We start from the raw sequence: 21,951 nt of genomic DNA, 5'->3' as shown, positions 1-21,951 counted from the left end.
TGGACGGTTCCCAATAGGGAACACGGCAGAATGGACCAGATTTCCTCACTGAAGGGGATGCTGGGGTTACTAGTGGCCACCATGAGTTTGACTTAGGGGATGGGGATGCATTTGTTGGGGGCCCAGGAGGAGGTGGAGGTAATCTAGGGGAGAGAAGTGACTTTGGTTCAGTATCTTTTGACTCAGGGATGCGGGTGGGATATTCCAAGAGACGGCATCCCAGTTGCCGCCTGACTTTTAGTTTTCTTTAGTTCTGCTCACTAAATCAGAGATCCTGTCAGGGGCTGTTGCTTCCCCTTTGGTCCCTCAGGCAAGAGAGGAGCCAGCAGCGCAGTCTGCTGGGGGCCGCAGGGCAGGCTCTTAACCCAGCAGGGCCCTTCAGATGTTCCGTCACTGACAATCCCAGGCCTACCGCCTGCCAGCATCTGTTCACGGAGACACAGCATCACAAACTCTCTGGACTGGAAGGGATTTTAGAGGTCATCCACTGCAGCCTCGGGGCTGACATTTTCAAACTGGTCTAAGAATTTGAGAGTCCCCCCGACTATTATGCGGAAAGTGTGTCTTCTGACTTTCCCTTATCATGCTGTTAAAGATCACCCGTGGGCCTCCTTCGTAAGGAGAAGCGTGCTGGGGCTTGTGTTTGTGGGTCTAGCAGTGAGGGGCGTGACAAGGCCAGATTTGGGAACACGAATTCTTTTTGTCCTTCACAGGACAGCTATGAGAATGGTCTCCATGGTTACGGCAGCTTCTTAGAGGTGTCTAGATTTTCATTTTCTATATTTCCCTAAATGTCTAATTTATGAATAATCTGTTTCGATAACCTGCTGGAAAGTTTCTGCAAGTATACGTATATCAAGGAATATATATTTATATATATTCACAACGACAACAAAAAGTAGGCTGATAGGCATTTTTGGAACATTTTTTTTTCTCCCACTAAAAACAGAAATTAGGATCGAATTAAAAAATTTCAAGTTAAACAAGATTCAATGAAACGAACACTGCCTTTATGTTCTTCAAAGGCACGTGTGCCGGAGAGGGGCTGGAGCTAACCTAATTATGTTTGCTTTAATGTGAAATAGCTATTTGCCTGACATTCTATTTGCATCTCACCATCACATTCAAATATCTGGGACATTGATTTTTTTTTTCCTAGCGTTCCCTTTGAACATCAAAGTGTTTTTTCCTGTTCTTTACCCCCTTGTGAGAACAGTGATAAGCATGGATCGATAATTACATTGTTGGATAAAAATGAATATAAATTTTATTGAAAAACAACACGAGCAACAATGTGGGGGAAAGCATACTCAACAGCCAGTGGCCCACACAACTCAATGCACACGTTATGAAAACTAATCACCTCTTCAGAGCTCCAACTGCTCATCCAAATGAAAAGAAATGATCGACCTCAGATAAACTGACGGGGGACACAGATGCCGACAACCTCTGAATGCTTAGCCGACAGCAAAGGATGCGACCATACCATTCTGGTCCCCTGTTTGCTGTGGGTGATCGAGCGTATTTCAAGAATTAAACTGGTTTGGAAAGAACCTAGTCCTTCCGGTTAGTGTGGCATCAAAGACCCCAGACCACTGGGAAAACTTTTCTATTTTTCCCGTCCTTTAAGAAGAGGATTTCACAAACTTTCTTGGCAACTTGTCCCTCCTGCTTAACAACAGGAAATACTTTATGTCTAGCCTAAATCTTTCATGCTTCAGTTAATCTATTTATTTCCTTTTAATCTCAGCAGGCTGTGAGGGGTTCGCCCTGGTGGGACAATGTAACATATGGGGAACACACAATGATCACAATCAGATTGAAAACGGAGTCCAGCTGTGCTGGTGGCGCTTCCGAAACAAGCTGAAAAGAAGTTAATTGCGGTTGTCTTTGTAGCCCATTTGCCCCATCCTACTCCCCCCACCCTCCACGATCCTCCATGCCCTTCTGGGGACTTGCAGCAAAAGCTCTCTGAGTTCGATCAGTTCCAATCCTTCACTGGCGCAGGAATGAGTGTGGTCAAACTGTTCCATCCACTCCTACGGGAAGGGATTTCCGGGCAAAATACTCCCCAATCCTATTACATTCACGTCGTCTCACCATGCCAGGAAGGGCCCCAGTCTCGCCTCACAACTTGTGCGTGGCAACGACGTGCTCCATGTATACACGAGGAAGCGCTGAGAAGCCACTAGAAAGCACTCAGTGAATTTAACATAAACATCTCAGCTGCATTTTTCAAATTCTGTGTAAAAACCCCGGTGATAGATTCAGCCTCAAGGGGATTTGCAGCGCCCGCAGCTCCGCACATCGGGCACCAGGGGGAGCCCGTGCCATTCCGCTGGCCGCTGGAACGCCTCGACCGGGAAACAAAGATAGGGATTTGAATAAAAGACTTCGAAATGCAACCCCGAATTCTACCCTGAGCAGCGTGCGTGTAAAAATTCATGAAGATTGGATTTCATTTCATGTATTTTTACTTTAGTGGGAAGAAATGCACGTGTCGTCTGACTGTGCCTACAGCTGTCTTTACAAGGGGCGGGGGCGCCTGTTGAAATGAGCAGGGAGGGCCGCTGATGCTCCCCAGCGCTTTGAGAGGCTGGGCCTCCGTCGCCGTCTAGGGACAGTTCTTATTTTTCTGGGTGGCATCCTTTGTGTGCTCTAGAATGTATAGATTAATTGTATTGTTTTGTAAAGGATGCATGCTGTTCCCGGCAGGACTAGCAGCCAGCTCTGGGTCCAGGGAGTGACATGAGTCATAGAAGGCACTTATTATTTTGATGAAACACAGCACATTTCTTTCAGCCCATAAAATCAAAGGGGTGAGAAAAGGCTGTTTTCAGGGTGTAGGAACTCCCCTTGTTTCCCTGTTGTGGTGCACAACGGTTCTGCGTCTGCGGCCTTTGTGCATTTTCCAGACATGAGTGACACGGTGCTGAATGCCTGGGTGACAGAGCCTATCAGAGGACGGCTGGACACAGGCCAGGGCAGCTTGGCCCTCCATGGTGTACTGCCCTTGAGTTCCAGGGCCCCCCGCCTGGTGGAGGATGGGCACCCCGTAGTGACACGTCTCTGGACCGGGCCCATACTGGGTGACAGTGGGGGTTTTCGGGGCAGAGATCCTAGGGGGATGATGGACTGAAGTGTTAGGAGTCTGGAACTTGAAACAGGCCTGGGCAAGAGAGGCTGCTGCCACCCACCCTGAGCTCTGGGATGGCAAGGGCAGGGCCCCTTGGTTTCCTCTGTAACCCCAGCATGAAAGGTCAACCGACGCCGTACCTGGTGCTTATTAAGTGCTCCACGAACATTTGTTGAATATACAAACGTGAGGATGAAGGCTCAGGAGGCTGTGAGGATCCCTGGGGACCCTGGCTGTAGCTGAGTCCGGGCATGTGGAGCGACAGTGTGCGGAGGAGAGTGCTGGGCAGTGCTGGCTCTCAGGGGCTGAGGCACTGATAGGCAGGGGCTGCAGAGCTGGAGAAGCCAGGAGGGCAGGCGGAACCACCTCCAGTGTCTCCATGTGCTGGGATGGTGCTGCAGTGGCCACACAGGGCCTCTTGGGGCCTCTCCATCCTTCCCTTCCTGCTGCCCTTGCTGGAGCCAGCCTTTCTGCTGTTGCCATGGCAACGTTGGCCCGAGGTGTTGCTAAGGGCGGGCTGGGCAGCGATGTTTCTCAGGCCTGAGCAAGTAAGGGGCTCTGGACTGTCCCTACGGAAGGCGGGCCCTGGGGGGTCTCTCTTGTCTGAGAAAGGGAGGAGGGAGCATAGGATAGCGTTCAGCACAGAAACTGCTCCCAAGACAGGTCGAGGTCCCCCCAGGTGTGGCTTTGGTGGTAGGGATCTTGGGGCTGGCAGGGCCCTGTTATCGTGGGGGCCCCTTGGCACTGCGGCAATCTCACTACTTCACCCAAAGTCTTTATTTAGGGTTATCTCCAGGGCTCCCCAAGGGCCCAGCAGCCTCCTGGGGCCTCCTGTGAAGGGTGTGGTGGGGGGGCCTGAGAGGGCCTGGAGGGGCCGAGTGAATTGCTCTTAGACAGAGTGGACTGAATTACTCCCTCTGAGAGCAGAGTCGGAGGTCTTACATCCTTAGACTCAGGTGGCGGGGCTGCCATGTATCCCTGCACCTCCTGGCCCCTACCCAGGACACCAAGAGCGGGCACCGGCTGCTCTTGGCCTTGGAGTCTCCCATAACTTTTCTGTTGCCACATTCCCAGCACACACAGGGATTGTGGAGGCCCTCAGCCCCTAGTCAGCTGGGGGGCAGTTAGTTTCCTCTCCACACCTTCCTTCTCGGACCCTGGAACAACAAGTGGCATCGGGAATGCGGAAGGTGGTCAGGTCTGGGAAAAAGATGACAGTCCAGCCTCCCCTGGGGTCCAGGAGTTGGTGAGAAACACTGTGATGCTCCTTGAAAGGGGCTCTAGGATTCAGGATGACTCAGCCTCGTAGAGTACGCCCTCTTCTCTCTCCCCATCATGGGAAAAGCTTTCGGCCCGGGCAGCATCCCTGCTTTCCCACACCAGCCAGATAACAACGACAGCATCAGCACGAGAAGGGGGCGTCTGGGCAGTGGTGTACAGTTTACAATACTTTAGATTTACATAGCACCTTTGTCTTCTAAAGGGCCTTTGCCTCTGTCCCCTCGGCCACCAGAACACAAACGTCACAGCTCCCGCGGCAGAGCAGCGAGACTGAGGCAGAGGCCTAGAAGGGATTCCATGCAGACTCAGGGGTGTCTGGGGCTCTCTGCACTGCCCAGAGCAGGGGTGGCGGGGCCCCAGCCCTCACTGGGCGTTCACCTTGTATTTCAGGATGTAGGAGTAGAAGTTGTGGTTGGCATTCTCCAGCACCATGACGTAGACCTCCTGGCAGCCGGCTGTGTTGCAGCTGCCCTCCCAGTAGCCCTCGCGGTTCAGGGTCAGGGGCCACGTGTCCTGCCCCTTCACCAGGGCTTTGGCGACACCGTGCAGCTTCAGTTTGAACGGGACGTTGTGGTTGGCGGGCAGCACGCCCGACAGGGGCTCCAGTAGCTCATTGTCCTGCCCCCAGTTGCCGAAGCTCTCGGGGAACACGGGCCACTTCACCTTGCTGTTGGTGCAGCACAGGAGGTAATTGAAGACGAAGACATAGTTGCCCGGTTCCTGCCTCTTCTTGACGAAGATCTTGAGCGCGAACTTGCCGGCGTGGGGCAACTGGACTTTCAGCTCTGTCCGCTTCTCCCGCTGCAGCTGGAAGATGTAGCGCCGCTGTGTCTCCTCGGTGACGGGGCCATCGTCCCCGTGCAGTGATGCCAGGACGCTGATGCCCTCCTCCACGCCGAAGCTGACGGAGCAGCGCCCGTCGCTGGTGTAGATGACGGGCTCGGGGTGGGACGGCTTCGTGATGCCCATCTGCTCCGAGAACCAGCTGGGCCCCACGGGCTGGTGCAGCTCCGCGGGCAGCCGGACGTCGATGTCTGCGTAGTGGCACTTGAGTGTGTACTCCAGCACCGAGCTGTAGATCTCCGAGTTGCCCTTGGCGAAGATCTGCAGCTTGTGGGTGCCCACGGTCGGAGGGTACACGTCCAGCTTCATCCCGTTCTTCCTGAGGCTCAGCAGTCCATGCTCCTGCTTGCCATTGAGCATGAACATGAACAGCGTCGGGGCGCAGCTCTCGATGGTGACTGTGACCTTCCCGTTCACTGTGGGGAGAGAGCCGGGGTCAGGTGAGAGGGGTCTGGCCTGTGCAGATGTGCTGGTAAATGTTTAACAACGGGATCTCTGGGGGGAAAGCGCTGACATATAGCGTCTGCCCATTTCCATGGTGTAAATACCTTCACCACGATAGTGTTTTTTTTTTTTTTTTGCAGTACGCGGGCCTCTCACTGTTGTGGCCTCTCCCGTTGCAGAGCACAGGCTCCGGACGCCCAGGCTCAGCGGCCATGGCTCACGGGCCCAGTCGCTCCGCGGCATGTGGGATCTTCCCAGACCGGGGCAGGAACCCATGTCCCCTGCAACGGCAGGCGGACTCTCAACCACTGCGCCACCAGGGAAGCCCAACCACGATAGTTTTAAGTCACCAGTGTGATCTCACTGAACATGATATAAGCCAGAAGCAGCACACCTCTGGAAGGGCTCCCCTACCCCCTCTAGGTGGCTCTCTTTGAGAGCTGCAAGCTGGGTGGGAGGGTGTCTCAAGAAAAAAATCTGCCCCCAGCTGTATGTGCTCGCCCTGCCCATTTGATTCGTATCAGATGAGTGTTACACAGAGCCTTAACCTGATTCTAGGGCAGGGGAGAGGGCCGAGGGACAAGGAGGGCCCAAGACCCTGGTTGGAGAGCCTCCAACTCTCAAGTCTTGCTTTCACACTGCTCCCTCCAGCATCTGGGCGTTACCTTATCACAGCTGTCATGTCAACACATCACCTTAAAAACGGGTTGGAATGGCTTCCCTCCTGGAGGCTGTGCTCAAGGGGCAGGGCTACTTCCTTGCATGTCCCCCACTCTCCCTGAGCCCCCCCTGCCACCCCAGGCCACATGTCTCTAATGGGGTCAGTGAGTGCAAGGGAGGGTCTTCTGCACCCACCTTCCCCGCTCCTTGCCTCTCCCCTTGCCCTCCAGTGCTGTCTTCCTCTGTCCTGGTCATTGCTGTCGGGGAGAGGGGCCGAGTTCTCCGGTTATTGCAGCCCACCAGCACACCCCTACCTGGCCCTCCCTGCTTCGCAGGGCCACAGGGAGGGGGAGGGCTTCTCTGAGAGCCTTGCCTTCCTCTCAGAAGCTGATCTCCTGCTCCTCCCAGCTACCTCCCCGGTCCCGTGCGTGGATGAGCACAAAGGAAGGAGACAGACTAGCGTCTGATCCATGCTCCCTAGTAGCCTTTCCCCAATCAGGGGTCCAGTGCTCTTGCTGGGTAGGCAGAAAGCCATGCCCAGGCTCTAGGACAAGTGTCCCTGAGACTTCCTGTCTAATCAGCCACAAGGTCCCCGACTCCAGGGTGCTCAGCGACTGCATTCAGTGCTACCTCCTCCATCTGGAAGACTTGCCCTGCCTTCCCAGGTACTGCCAACTCCTCACCTACCTTACTCTCCCAAACACCTGCCCACGGCAGTCCCCCTCCACCCAGTCAGCTCTCTGAAGTCTGGCCTCCGTTCCCATTCTCCAAGTGTTCAAGTGTTCTTGGATGAGCTGCGCCACTGGCCATGCCCTCCTGGAAGTCCTCTCCTCGCCTTGCATCCACCACCTTCTCCAGCCTGGCCCTCTCTCCACCCTCTGACCACCACCTGATCCCTTCCCTTTCCCACACACTAATTGTGGCATTCTTTGTGCTTATGTGCTATTTTCTTTGTCTACACTCTTTCTCCACTGCCACCAGCCACCATGGGACCTGGTGACCTCCAAAGGAAAGTGACCAAGAACAGCAAACTTGTTATCAACCTCTCTCGGTTGAATCCCTTCTCTCCCCTCACTTCCTAATCTAAAGCCAGCTCAGAGGGGAGAAGCTGTCTCAGCCCTCAGCTGCTCATGGACCCTGTCCTGCTCCATCCTGCACCACAGTTGGTTGTGTGGTCCCCGTGCAATTCACCTTTGATGCATGGAGTACTCCCAGCATCTCCACATGGCAGCCCGAGGGCTCCTGAAAATATCCACCCGGTCACTCTGGGGCTCACTTCACCATCAAACCAGAGGCCTGTCCCCTCCTGCCTTGCCTGAGTCAGGACCGTCTTCGGGCCCGCACGGTATTCCCTCACATCCTCCCGGGGGACACCCCTTCACGTCCCAGGGCCCTCACACATGCTCTTCCCCATACCGTTGTCCCCCAAACCTGGATAAGACCTCAGTGTAACGTTCTGACTGCAAAGAAAGCTTTCCTGATGTCCTGGGGTGAGGCTGAGCTGCCTGGAAGCCTCTCTCCTGGCTCTGCATCTCCTCCAGGGAACTTAGCACTGTACTAATGAATTGGTTATGGGTAACGTCCGTCTGTCCTCCCTGAGGGTGCCACAGGGAAGGGTCCACCTGCCTCCTTTCCTGCCATGTCCCAGGCCTGGCCGGGGCGCCTGGCCCAGGGCGTTCTTGGCAAAGGTAAGTTGACTGGCTGGGAAGACTTGAAATCAAGGATTGGAGACACCTGGGGACCAAGCTGGAGCCTGTGACCACCTCTTCCTCTCACCCCTCCTTTGCCTCCTCTCACTCTCTCCTCCCTGCCTTTTGCCCACCTCAGTTTTCCTCTCGGCTTTCTTCCCATCCCCAATCTTAAGAAAACTAGCTCCAGCAAAGAAATGTTCTATAAATATGCTTCATGAATATGCAATCACATTTTAGGTTTACTATATATTAAGAAACCCAGTGTTTACATTTCTCTGTCTCTTGAAAAGGCAAAGCCCTTGGGGGCACTGTTTTGACGCTGGTGTGACCTGGCCCATTCCTCCCTGTGGCCCCGTGGCCCATGACAGCTGGAGCAGGGCCCCATCTGACATACGTGTAGGAGCCGCACTCCTGAGACGGCAGCTTCACGACGTTGTCTTAGCAGCGGGAGCTGCCAGGTATTTGTAGTGTTAGAAAAAGTATTCCCAAGCTCAGCAGCCTAGTTAAGGAGACTGTTGTGAGGTAGAAGGGACAAGTCAGCTGGGACTCATGTGGGTGCCCCTATATTCCTGAGTGTGGGGTGGGGGTCCCCCGAAGACCCTCCCACAGAGCCCGCTGTGCTCATACCAGGTGAGCTCAGGCCTTCTCTCCTGGGAGCACACAGGGCCCTGGGGGCAGAGATGGGGCCCGTAGGCAGTCCTTGGAGGAAGTGTGGGGGTGCACTGATCCTGCTGGGCTGAGCCCTGACTGTGGCTCGGGCACCCCTGGCCCAGCCGCCCCATAGGCCTTGTAGTTCCCAAACACACACAGCTGGCTGCCCGTGGCCCCTGGGGGGAGGTGGGGAACAAAGGTCACTCCAGGCCAGCCTTGGGGACAGCTCGGCCGGGGGTCCTGCACGCCCAGCCCTGGGGAAGTCGGCTGAAGAGGCTGGTCCTGCCTTTAGGAGGGAAGGAAACAGGGCAGCGGGCAGAGCCGGCCGGCATCCAGGCGGCGAGGGGACCTCTGAGAGGCCAGGCAGCTCCCCTGGAGCCCGGCCGTCGTCTGGGGTGCTTGAGCTCAGACCTTGGAGGCCTTGCTGTGTCCTTCCTGGAGCACGTCCTTCCATGTCCCGTGATGCTTGCTCTCCTCCAGCTCCCAGCACCCAGCTCGGTGGCTACCTCCCTACTACAGCCCCCAGCGCTCTGTCCTGGGACACGCCCGCCGCTCGCCCACTAGCTGCTTAAGCCACTGACACACAGACCCTGGCTCAGCCGGGTCAACACACGTTCTCTGCCAGGAGTTTAGGAGCATCTGTCGGGCACCTGAGCTGGGAGGCAGGTGTAGCCAGGTCTGAGGCAGTCCTTTCCCTGCTGTGTGAGCTGAGAGAGACTCCCCCAGCTCGGGCCCACCAGCCCTGGTGCCCCGACCCCGGGCTGAGAACGCGGCCCTCAGGCCAGGGAAACCTCGGACCCCCTACGCATCCCTGTCTTGGTTTATGCTGGTGGGAGGGGCTTCTGTCCCCGCAAATGTGACCTGAGGCTGCGTCATGCCCTGATGGCCTGACGGCCCGGGCTGCCTCTGTCTCCCCTGCACAGCCCCCATATACAGCGTCCAGTGAGCTGGGCCCTGGCAGGGCAGCCCCACGGGCCCGGGTTACCTGTTTTGATGACGGAGGTCTGCGGGTGGGCGCTCAGCATCCCCTTGTTGTAGAACTCACTCTTGTGATACATGTTATTCTCAAACTGCCTCAGAGATTGAGGAGGCTTGAGCAGCTGCCAGTTCTTGTTGTCCGGGAAATGGTCCTCGATGAACAGTGCAGGGTGGGTGAGGAAGTAGAATTCATTGTAGCTGGAGGAGGAAAGCAGGTCAGTAGTCATGTGGGGGGAGCAGGCCCCGGCTGTGCAGAGGCACAGGGGGGCCCACAGGGGGACTTTGGGGCCTTCTTTGGGCTAACGTATCCTAGGGGGGGGTCCAAGCCACTACCCAGTGGGAAGAGGCACCATTTCCGACCCTAACGTGGGCGCTGCAGATGCCCCCTCAGTGGCCGCTTCCATGAATAGGAGGTGAGACAGGATCTGAGGCCCCTTTTAAGAGAAGGCCACCACCCAGGAGGGGCTGTGACCAGGCGGGGAATGGGCTGCCCCTGCTCTCAAAGCCAAAGAGATTTGAAGGGAGCAAAGCCGTGACCCGCAGACCAGGTGCCAGTGGAGTGGAGGGAGGGCAGGGAGGGAAAGCCTGGTGCACCGGCTCCGTCCACATGGTGACCTGATGGGAGTAGCTGTGCAGGTGGGAGGCCCTGATATGGTCCCTGGGGCTGCCTAGACACGGCTCTCTGGTCAGTGATGCAGATCAGGAGAAGAACGGGGGACTCATCCGACATGGGTGAGCCTTCAGTGAGCAGCGCCCAGAGCTGAGGCAGCAAAGCAGGGGTGTGAGTGAACACGTCCTGCATGTACGGGCTCCGTGCACGCACTTGTAGCGGCCCCGCGTGCAGGACCACCAGGATTTTAGCTGCACAAATGGGGCCGTGCTCTCATTTCTCTGGATGAAAAGGCATCTGAGCTGCTGACGGCCATCAAGATCCAGCACGAATGTCAGGGCCTTAGCTTAAGGCTGGAGCCTCAGCAGACAGGTGCGCTCCAGCCCCCGCTGTGGCCACCGGGAACCTGCACACCCCAGCACCCCGTCCCGCACACCAGACCCCCCTTCTCAGAGGTGGGATTCAGCTGCATTCAGCCCAGAGAGCAGGAGGAGGAAGCCCGGTGTCTGCGAGAAGCAGTAGGAGACAACTCTGGCAACTGTAACACGGTCAGTGGCCAAAGGCCTGAGGGGAACCTACAGACACTTAGAGAAGCTTCTCAGCCCGGCCTTGCCTTGCACTTGGCCTGTGGGCAAACACTGTGCTTTTGGTACTTGGGTGGAGGGAGCGCTGGGGAGACAGAGGGGGGATTTAGACAGTGGAGAGTGAGGTGACAGGAAGGCCTGGGCCCTTATCTTGGCCTGGAGCTAGCTCACTCCCTCCACCAGAGGAAGGGTGGGAGCGGCCAGCAGCACACGGAGGAGGCCCCCCAGCCCTCCTTCCCCTTCCATCCAGCCTTCTCCACCTGCTGCCTCCTCCATCTCCACCCACCAGGCACCCCGCAGAACCGAGGTACTTACAGGAAGGTGAATTTGGAGGTGGTGGAATCCACCAGGCCGCTGCCCCAGGTGCTGTCCACCAGGTGCCATCTCCCCTCCAGGAACACGGCGTTCCAGGCGTGGTCAAACTCCCCGGAGAAGCTCTGCCCCGGCTGGTAGCCAAAGCCCTTGGAGTAGCCAGGCACCGTCATGCACTGCACGCCAGCGATCCTGGGGCGGGACAGGGCTCTGAGAGGCGGCTCCTGCTGGGGCTGCGTCCAGCACAAGTCTGTCTGTCTGTGGCCCCAAGCCTTAGGTGCATTTGCTGTCCGGAAGTCCCTCCGGGCCTCTCCTCTTCCCTGACTCTCGCCCAGTCACACACACACAGAGTTTTGTCTGCAGAGCCGGAGGACAGGGGGACACAGGGCTGGCTGGTCCCTCTGGCACAGCCTGGCTGCGGTCCCCGCTGTCTGCTCCCCCTCCAGCCTCTACAGAGCACTTGGGAATGTCTCTCCCCAGAGCCTGCCTGAGGGCTCCGCCGGCAGCCGCAGGAGGACAGTGGTGCAATGGTGAGGGGCGCCTGGCGGACACGGAAACCAGGGGCATGCCAATGCTCTCGACTCTATTCACGTGGCTGGGGAGTTGGGTTGAGGTGTCACGGGTGGGGCGTCAGGCAGGGTGCTGCACGCGAGGGTTAGGGAGAAAGCTGAGCTCACCTCCACCGCCACGTCCTGCCCGCGGACACCTGTGCGGGGACCCCTGGGGCAGGCCAGCTGGGGTCCCCATCTTGACCTGGGGAGGACTGGCCCACTGCCAGGGCCACCACGGTGCATTAAGGCCATTTGCCGACTGATCGCCCTGGCCACGGTTTCAGAGTCCCCTGTAGCTGTTACTTCGGGAGTGGAAATGCTGAGCGGTCAGCTCGAGCTTTTATCAAGACCCCCTTGACAGTGTGTTCCCTCACTGCTCACAACCAAGCTGGCCTGGACGGTGGGGCGATGGGCGCTGGTCACCTCTGGGGACCAAATGGCAAGCTCTAATCTGGGCACTTGCAGCTGGAACACTGAGGCCCAGACCTGGGCTGTGGGCAGCACCGCACGGCCACGGCAAGCACCCCGAGAGTCTTGCCATGGCCAGCTGGTCCTCTCCTTCAGCAGCCCTGCCCCCACATGGCAGCTCTTCTGGTGCAGGGGACCCCTAGTGCCAGCCCTTCTGGGGCCTCTGTGTGAGCTAGAACAAGGTGTTCCTTCTTCAGGACACTTTCCTTTCACTGTGGAAGGTTGGTGTAATCAACGCCCAAACCCGTGATATCCAGGATGTTCGTGATGGCCCATCGGATGGGGCTCAGCACGAGCTGCCCGCTGACTCTGCCCTCCCCTTGCACGAACCGGGGCTGTGCTCCGGGTGTAGGCCTGGCCTGAATCAGGGAAGCGGCCTCGGGCAGCTGGGGTCCCTCCGGGAGCAGGTCTGCAGTCTCAGTTGCTCTGAACAAGAGGCCATGGAGCCTCAGGCTAATGGGGTGAAATGGCCATGCACACAGGATAGGAATGGGGAAATTTTCCGTATAAAAACGACCATTTAATTAACAATTAGTAGAATATTGGATTAAATACGACTTATCTCTATTTACATATCATTTGTTGAAAGACCTAGTGAGGCAAAATATGGAGCCTGCAAATTACCACATTCCACCTTGCCATGGGGGCCGCTCACGTGCCCACGCGGCCTGAGCTCCCCTCTCCTGCCGGGGGGCAAGCCTGCTCTGCTGAGGCTCCTTATGGGCTGGGAAGTTTTGCAGCCCCCCACTCTTCTGCCTGCCAAAAGGACGTCCAGGCCTCCCAGGCTGCCTAAGAAATCCCATGGGAACAGACCAGCCGGGCCCGTGGGGAGGATTTCGGGACCCCTTGGGGGGCGGGAGCAGAGAACGAGAGAAACCAGATTCCCGTGGATGTCAGGATTCTGCTGGTAAAAGCCAACATGGACTCCCTGGAGCAGAAGGGCCGCCCAGAGGCTCGAGGCCTGGGAGGGGTGGGCCCAGGACCCCAGGGGAGGGAAGTGCAGCAGCATGCCTGGAGAGCCCCCTCCTCACTTAGCTGCAATGGGATGAGGCCCAGGGGGTTCTCAGCCTGTGTGATCTGAGTGAGTTTATAGTCTTAGAAGAAACAGCCAGCAGAGGGGAGAGGCAAGGGTGCCATGCCAGGCCAGAGGGCTGGGACTGAGGTACGTGGGAGGCATGGGGGCGCCTTCCATAGGAGGTAGGGCTCCCTATACTCAGAGAGTGGATAAGGAGAAGGAATGTTGTGAAAAACATTTAACGAGGTAGGAGATGTTCCTGACACGCTGTTAACTGACAAGAGCCTATAAACCCCTGCCATCAGCACAAGGGGTGTGTGTGTGTGTGTGTGCACGCGTGCGTGCGCGCACGCATGGAAAACAAGAGATGGGGGAGGGCAGAGTGAGAGAGACAGTCCAAAAGTCATCTGGTCTCTTAGTGATGGGATTATGGGTGATTTTAATTTTCTTCTTTAAGCTTCTCTTTAATTTTAAAATTTTCAATAACGATTATGCGTTACTTTTCGAATTGGAAAAGAATCCATAAATACTACTTGAAAACGACACTTTTAGTGAGTTATTTTCCTTTCTTGCCCAGAACGTCGGTGCATATGAATTTCTAGGATGACGTGGAGGAGTGTGGAGTACTGGGACACCAGTGTTTACACAAGGGGCTGCTTTGCAGGAAGGGAGGGGAGCTGCGGGCCTTGGGAGGGTGGCTGCTCAGCTCTGAGCGAAGTCAAGGGGGGAAGGAGAGGTGCTGAGCGCCCTTGCGGCCTCCAGATGCTGTGAGAAAGATGGGGCTGGGGCTGATGTGGGCAGATGGCTGACTCGAGCTCTGCCGGAGTGTCCTCCTGGGAGAAGCCGTGTCCCCGGGCAGAGGTATCCTCCCACCACGGGTGTGAAGTGGAGGTCAGAGTTGAGCACCAACTAGGGGAATAAGAGTGAACACCCCGCCCCAAGCCTGGAAAGGGCCTGAGGGGGGAGAAGCGAGTGGCCAGCTGTCCTCCCAGAGGGCTGGGGGCGGGGGCGGGCTGGAGGCGGCGGTGACTTGGCTGAGCCGGGAGGGCGGGGCTCACCCCAGTGTGACTTTGCCAGGCTCACTGTGGGCAACACAGAAGGTTGGCATTAAATGATCTCTAGGGGTTGATTCTCTTCTGACAGGCTGAGGAGAAGCTGGGAGGGCCGTGGGGAATGCCTAGGGCAGAGTAAAGATGAAAAAACCCCCTCAGCTGTAAGCTTCTGCCATGCTTGACTATGACATGAGGACGTTTTATTACCTGGCAGCCATGTGCTAGATGAATTGGACAAAGAAGTCATAATGTAAAGCATTATTGTTAATAATCCATAACTCTCATGCGAGGGTGTGGACCTAGTAATTCTAGCTGCTGGTTGCTAGACAGATGACCCACCACCATCTCAGGTCATCAAAAGATCACCAACGGTATACACTGCAAAGCACTGTACCAGGCGCAGGCACCAGGGGATAATATCACATATATCATTTCAAAATGTAATAAATAGCATAACATAATAAGTTGTAATATTCTAAACATAAAGGTCACTGGCCACCCTAGATGTGCTCATAGTCGGAAGGGGGCAGATATGTGAACCGTCACGAAAATGCTAGTGATAAGCACGGCCCTTTCAGGGAACCCAAAGGAGCAGGAATGTGCTGGAAAGCTCGGGGAGAGCACTGAATAAGCGGAGGACGAGAAACGTTTCCGCCTCTCAAAGAACCCCAACCAGCCATCCTAGAGCCCCAGATATCAGCCAGGGAGACGTATCTAATAACCTCGGGGTGCAGAATCTTGGTTTTTACTTTTGACAGTTTTGAAAATCCCAACACCAGTGGTTTTACTGAGGAGGCGATGGATCCAGACTGTGACTCATTTTAAACAGAGACGATCCGGGCCTCGGCAGCAGGGTGGCTAAGCGGCCTGGGGTGGGCGGTGTACCCTGCACATATCAGCCCCTGACCATAGTGGGCCTCCTCACCTCGGACCACTTCTCCCAGGATGTCTGAGCCACACAGAAAAAAACAGGGAGGGTGGGAAGGCTATAGGAGAGGCAGTGAGCCATGCTCTTTTTTCCCATCTTGATGAAAACATTGTGATTTCTAATAGTAAAATTAGGAAACATGGTTTCGTTAATGTTAAGCCCAAGGGCCAGTTTAACTGGGCAAATGTGTGAATTAGAATTTTTAGGGCCTTGCTGTTTCTGAAATGGTCCTCAAGAAGGTCGTAGAAAACAAATTTATGGTTACCAAAGGGAAGGTGGGGGAGGGATAAATTGGGAGTTTGGGATTCAAATATACACTCTACTATATATAAAACAGATAACCAACAAGGTCCTACTGTATAGCACAGGGAACTATACTCAATATCTTGAAATAACCAATAATGGAAGAGAATGTAAAAGGATATATATATGTATGTATAACTGAATCACTTTGCTGTACACCTGAAACTAACCCAACATTTCAAATCAATGTTTTTCAATAAAAACTAAAAAAGGTATATTATATAAATCCAAAAAAAGGTAAATTCTAAACTGGCAAAAAAATTGTGATTTCTATACACATGAATAACCATGATTTATGTTTCACAATTTATGTAGTTGATTTCTTGTAAATTTGACAGTGTCTTCATATTTCTGCTATATGGTCGGTCCCCTTACCCTTTTCTTATACCACCACCCTTACAGCAAGGTCAGTAACTGTAATCATGGTAATAATTTTCACTCCAAAGCCCTGTTTAGAGCCTTTTGAGGTTGACTTCAGTGGCTCCTCTCTGACAAGTGAGGAGTTGGCAGTTCAGACAGGGAGGCTGACTTGCCTGGGGACACTCAGTAGTCCAGGGGCCAAAGCAGCGCCAGGACTCGTTTTTCCTGATGCACAGTTCAGTAGGCTCTGTAATTGCACCAGCCTTTTTGTACACCGAGATTTGTTTTAATCTATAAACTTCTGGGTGGTATACAGAGTGAAATTAAAGGCTGGTTTGCTATAGTGATGTACTTCATCTTCGTGAGCACTCTCCTTTGGTGTGTCTATAAGGATGGGAGAGTTTAGATGCCCCTTTCAGAGGCCGTATATGGTGAGGATCATTTAAGATTATTTAATGTATCCAGGCTTCTGGGCCTTTGGAACCATGTGATGTTCTGGGATGGTCTGGGGCACGCAGCAGCACGCCACTGTGACAGCTGAAGGATGCATGGAAAACGCACTGACATCTGATTGGTGACAACGAGCCTCCTCACCACCAAAGTCTCAAACTGGCAATAAGCTCCCGGCCTTATCAGAAGTCCCCGGAAAATCTGCTAGCTGGTGGTGCCAGCGCGGTGATAATGGGGAGACATTGCACTGGAGGCTGACTTAGCGGCAGAATTCTGGGGAATTAAGCTTGACCCTTGCAAGGAAATGAAGCAAAATTCACGAAGGCTGTCGGGGAACTGAGGCAAAAGGAGAGACATCAATGCTGGACGAGAGAAGGTCAGAAAGAAACTGGTCCAGCAGTTACAAGCAACAGTGCTAACAAAAAAGGTATATTGGTTACTTGGGAAAGACGATGAAGAAATGAATGACATTGCAAAAATATCTGAATTCCCCACCAAATTACTTTATTATATCAGTCTTTAATGAGGCCACTGCAGGGAGGTGAAATGGACTGGCAGAAGTAATGACAGCCGTGTGGATACAACTCTTGCTAAGAGGCCACCTTGACAACTAAGCAGGGGTAAACCAGCAAGTGTGGATTACACGTCTTCAGTTATTAAGGAGTCCGGTAATGAATTTACCAAACCTTCAGCAGTTATTTTAAAGGTAAGGGGACTTAGGAAGGATGCATGGACAAGGTTACCGAACTTTAAAGCCAAAGTTAAAGGAATTCAGCGAACTGTGAGCTATTGTTAAATGTCCCAGGCAATGCAGAGAGTATTTCACATGGTAACTGCCAGGTTGGAACCTAGCTTTAAATGATGCAAAACGTTGGGATGTGTTTTAATGATCAGCTTCAGGCCAGAATACAGACGTTGTTAAGCATCTGGACCAGGCCAAAAGAGCTGACAGTTCCACTCAAGGCCAATGTCAATTTTCTGAGCCTATGTGAGTCTATGTGGGTCTGTAGGAAAGTTCTACAGAGCAAAGATACTCCAGTACTGTGGGAAGACAGGGAGGATTAAAAAAAACAACAAGCCCCAAGTCAGGTTAGCAAACTGCAAACTGCATGTTCTCATTTAGTCCTGCAGTCCTGCCAGTAGGCAATAAAGTCCGCAGTGTACAGATAAGAAAACTGAGGCTCCCAGAGGCTTAGTGCCTTCCAAAAGGAACAAAACTAATAAGTGGTACATTAAGGACTGGAAATCAAGGACTGGTAAACTAACTGAGGCCTGGAAGTCTTTCTGCTATAAATCTGATACTCCTTCCATACCATGCTAAGAAGGCTTCTACTGGATAAAGAAGGATATGTTCTATGACTTAAAACCCTGAGTGTTTTCAAATTTGCAAATTGAGATGAAAATGCTGAAAGGTGCTAGGCACAAATAGAGCTGAACACAGAGGGAGGGCTATTCCATTATTTAAAAAGAGAAGAAGGTCCATTTCATACAAGTCTGCTAGGAATATCCTGTCATTTCCTGTCATTGAGGACCTACTATGTGTAGGATTCTGAGATGTATATTCACAGGGAAAGCAGAAAGGGTCCGGGGAGACATATGAAGACACAGAAGACCTATAAGACCTATAAGAAGAAATGAGCACAGGCAAAGCCTACATGATAGAACAAAGTCCAGAAAGGAATATGACAAAATGTCAAGTGTCATCTCTAAGTGGTAGGATTCGGGTAACTTAATTTTCTTCTTTTTGCTTCTATGCACTTTATAAATCTATAGTTAAGTTTTATTTTAATTTACAGAAGTGAGTTAAAGAAAAGCCTAAGCAAGACCTGAGCTGGTGTACAGGTGTGCTGACGGCACCCCGGGAGGGGGAGGGGGGCCATCCTGCAGCGGGGCCCAAAGAGCATTAGGGAGAGGAGAGCAGAAAGGGCCTGAGGAGCTGGAAGTGGGGGGAGCGGCGGAGGCGGCAAGGCCAGGAGGGAGATGAGGCTGCAGTTGGGAGGACATCATGGGGCAGCGTAAGCCTTTAGTCTGGTTCAGGAACCCAGGGCCTCGGAGCCTGGGCAGGGGGCCGGTGAGGACCCCGGTTTCTGGAGAGGCCCAAAGGCATGTGGGGTGCCTGGGTCTAGGGTGGGGTGGGAATGTGGGGGTTGGGAGATGGGTTGCACCTCTGCACCCTGACCCACCGTGGGCCCCTCTAAGAGCAAACGGTGAGCAGGAGGGGTGGAGAAGCATGTCTGCGCTTGCTGGGTGCGGGAGGCTGGACCACTGGGGGTCAGGCAGGGACTGGGATGCGTGTCCCCCAGGAGCAGGACATCCTGTGGCCGCTGTACAGCACCTACACACCATGCCCGCCCGCCCGTGGACTCTTAAGTGTCTGTTGCTACTCTTGGTTTGATGAATTGCCCCCTGCAGTCCTGGCTGGCTGATGTCTGGGTGCCTGAGAACCCCGGCTCCCAGAGGGCTGCAGGGGCAGTGGGCACAGTCTGTCTACACCCCTGGGGATGGGCTTTTCAGTGGTCCCCAGGGCTGGCTGACTGCTTCCCAGGGAACACGGCAGACCTCAGAGAGCAGGCACAGGAAGCTGTGCAGGTCGGCGGGGCTCCCCCAGCCTTGAGTCTGTCTCCAGGTCACCTAGAACCCGCAGTGAGGTCTCCAAACACAAATGAGAGCAGCCACTCGCCTGCTCTCACCCACCTGGGCAACCTGGCCAGGTGCTCGCTCCCGGAGCAATGGAAACGGAGCCCAAAGGCTCCAAGAGACAAGCTGCTTCCTAGTTATTCAGCTTTTCCAACTGACAAATCTTTTCGAGGGTGGAGCTTTTGTTTGCCCCAAGAGGGCCCCTGTGCCAGCCCTGAGGACAGCCTTTCACAGTCCTCTTGGCGCCCGCAGTCACTGTCCTTGCGTTCCCAGATCTGCCATTCTTCTAACCTTCAGCTGCACAGAGATGGGAGAAGGTGGAAAAAGGGCCTTTTATAACCAAATTATCTCTGTGCATTCATCTGCCATTATGTTAATGTATCCCGAAGCCCGACAGATGGTACAAAGTCAATTACGCTGGTGTTAAAAAGGGAGAAATTGACCTTTTCAGGACTCACTTGGATTCAGAGCAGAGTTTGCAAACTCGGGTTTCAGGCCTGGCACGTGGGTGAAGGCGCAGGGCACTTGGCAGGGGGTGGGTCAGGGTGGTCAGCCCGGGATACCTCTGTACCTGCACATTCTCTCAAAGAGCCCAGCGTAGCCATCACAGTTGGTCTTCTGGGTCTGCAGGATGGTGGTGGGTTTGAAGGCCTGGCGGTCCTTCTCCTGGGCGGCCTCGATATCATACTCTGGAGGGCAGAGGAGGAGGCCGTGAGGAACCAGGTCCCTGGAGACGACCCGGCTGGTGCAGAGGAGAGAGGGGTCCACAATCTGTGGCGCTGCCCCTGCCCTCCACTGTACTTCCAGCATCACTTGGGCTGGCCTCCCTCAGGCCGGGGAGAAACCGCTATGGACTGAAGGGAACAGGGCCCCAGTCCAGGTGCTATCTGGCAAATGTCCCCTCTGTGTGGGTGAGGGCAGGAAGAGCAAGGCATTGGCTGAGGGGCCACTGGCTCCTTAGGCCTCGTAGGAGTGGCTGGGAGGGGAGGGACAAAGACAGCACTGGGCTGGGGTTTGCCTGCGTGTCCCCACCACAACATAGCTCTGCAGGCGGGGCCAGTGAGGCAGCTCACCCATCCCTGCGGCAGCCCCCAAGGCCAAAGCCTCACACTGACCTGCAGGGGGCGAACTGAGCTACTATTAAAACTTGTCCCAAACAGAGAAGACAGACTGTCACTTCAGTAACAGTAGAGCTTAAGGCATGGGGGAGGACCTGAGCCTGTGGCCTTTGAGGGCACAAAGGAGGTGTGTGTGTGTTGGGGGGGGCTGGGGGGTGGTGTGTGTGTGTGTGGTGGTGGTATGTGTATGTGTGTGCGTGTGTGTGTGCATGCGCACGTGTCTGTGTGCATGTGTGTGTGGGGCTGGTGGTGTGGTGTGTGTGTGGGCTGTGTGTGCGCGTGTGTGTGTGGTGTGTGTGTGCGTGTGTGTGTGTGCTGGGGTGGGTTGTGCGTGTGTGTGTGTGCTGGGGTGGGTTGTGCGTGTGTGTGCACGTGTGTGTACATGTGTGTGCGTGTGTGTGCACATGTGTGTGTGGCGTGGGTGGGGTGTGTGCGGGTGTGTGTCCGTGTGTGCATGTGTGGGGTGTGTGTATGCCTGTGTGTGTGTGTGTGTGATTGCGGTGTGTGTGTGTGCGCGTGTGTGGGGGTGGGTTGGGTTGTGTGTGTGGTGTGTGTGGGGATGTGTGTGTGTGTGTGTGTGTGTGTGTGTGGGTCTGTGTATGTGTGTGTGTGGGTGTGCGTGTTTTTGATGTGTGTGTGTTTGTGCGAGTGCATGTGTGGTGTGTGTGTGTGCATGTGTGTGCGGGGTGGGGTGGGGTGTGTGTGTGTGTGGGGGGGTTGTGGGTGGGTGTGCGTGTTTTTGGTGTGTGCGTGTGGAGTGGGGTGGTTTGTGTGTGTGTGTGCGCGTGTGTGTTTGGTGTTTGTGGGTGGATGTGCGTGTTTTTGGTGTGTGTGTGTGTTTGTACACGTGCGTCTGTGGGGTGGGGTGGGCTGTGTGTGGGTGTGTGTGGGGTGGGGTGGGGTGTGTGCGTGTGTGTATGTGTGTGGATGCGTGTATTTGGTGTGTGCATGTGGGGTGTGTGTGTGTGTGGGGTGGTTGTGGGTGGGTGTGCATGTTTTTGGTGTGTGTGTGTGCATCTGTGGGGTGGGGTGGGCTGTGTGTGGGTTTGCATGTGTGCGTAGGGTGTGTGTGTGTGTGTGTGTAGGGGGTGGGGTGGGGGGTGTGTGCTTGTGTGTGTGGGGTGTGTGTGGGGGTGTTGTGGGTGGGTGTGCGTGTTTTGGGTGTGTGCGTGTGGGGTGGGGTGGTTTGTGTGTGTGCATATGTGTGTGGTGTGTGTGTGTGTGTGGTTGTGGGTGGGTGTGCATGCTTTTGGTGTGTGTGTGTGCGTGTGGGGTGGGGTGGTTTGTGTGTGTATGCTTGTGTGTGTGTGGTTGTGTGTGTTTTTGGTGTGTGTGTGTTTGTGCGTGTGCATCTGTGGGGTGAGGTGGGCTGTGTGTGTGTGGGGTGTGTGTGTGTGTGCGTGCATGTGTGCATGTGGGGTGGGGTGGTTTGTGTGTGTGTGGGGTGTGTGTGTAGTTGTGGGTGTGTGTGTGTTTTTGGTGTGTGTGTGTTGTGCGTGTGCATCTGTGGAGTGGGGTGGGCTGTGTGTGTGGGGTGTGTGTGTGTGTGCGTGCATGTGTGCGTGTGGGGTGGGGTGGTTTGTGTGTGTTTGTGTGTGTGTGCATGTGTGTGGGGTGTATGTGTGCACGTGTGTGTGTGTGGTTGTGGGGTGGTGTGGGTGTTTTGGGTGTGTGTGTGTGTGTGTTTGTGTGCGTGCATGTTGGGGGTGGGGTGGGCTGTGTGTGAGTGTGTGTGGTGTGTGTGGTGCATGTGTGTGGTGTGTGTTTGTGTGTGGTGTGTGTGGGGATGTGTGTGTGTGGTGTGTGTGGGGTTGTATGTGTGTGTGGGTGTGTGTGCGTGTGCATGTGTGTGTGTGGGGTGGGGTGGTTTGTCTGTGTG

The 21,951-nt window shown here is 54.8% G+C and overlaps 1 protein-coding gene and 1 long non-coding RNA gene across 3 annotated transcripts in view; one reads left to right on the top strand and one right to left on the bottom strand.

The window, feature by feature from the left end:
* Positions 1-21,951, top strand: part of LOC137224407 (uncharacterized) — a 224,035-nt gene that overhangs the window by 165,483 nt on the left and 36,601 nt on the right. The window lies entirely within an intron of this gene.
* The window catches only part of KY (kyphoscoliosis peptidase), a 49,537-nt gene continuing 28,827 nt past the window's right edge, over positions 1,242-21,951 (bottom strand). For both annotated transcript variants that reach the window (XM_067737746.1, XM_067737745.1), the window contains 4 exons: positions 19,526-19,643; positions 11,194-11,382; positions 9,692-9,882; positions 1,242-5,676 (listed from right to left, as the gene is read on the bottom strand). In XM_067737746.1, the coding sequence (XP_067593847.1) occupies positions 4,781-5,676; positions 9,692-9,882; positions 11,194-11,382; positions 19,526-19,643 (1,394 nt within the window). In that variant the 3' untranslated portion in view covers positions 1,242-4,780. The remainder of the gene's footprint in view (positions 5,677-9,691; positions 9,883-11,193; positions 11,383-19,525; positions 19,644-21,951) is intronic.

The sequence above is a fragment of the Pseudorca crassidens genome, chromosome 5 (genome assembly GCF_039906515.1).
Source record: "Pseudorca crassidens isolate mPseCra1 chromosome 5, mPseCra1.hap1, whole genome shotgun sequence".
In the NCBI taxonomy this organism is placed as follows: domain Eukaryota; kingdom Metazoa; phylum Chordata; class Mammalia; order Artiodactyla; family Delphinidae; genus Pseudorca; species Pseudorca crassidens.
Note: the sequence above shows the minus strand (reverse complement) of the source record. Positions and strands in the feature narration are given on the sequence as shown.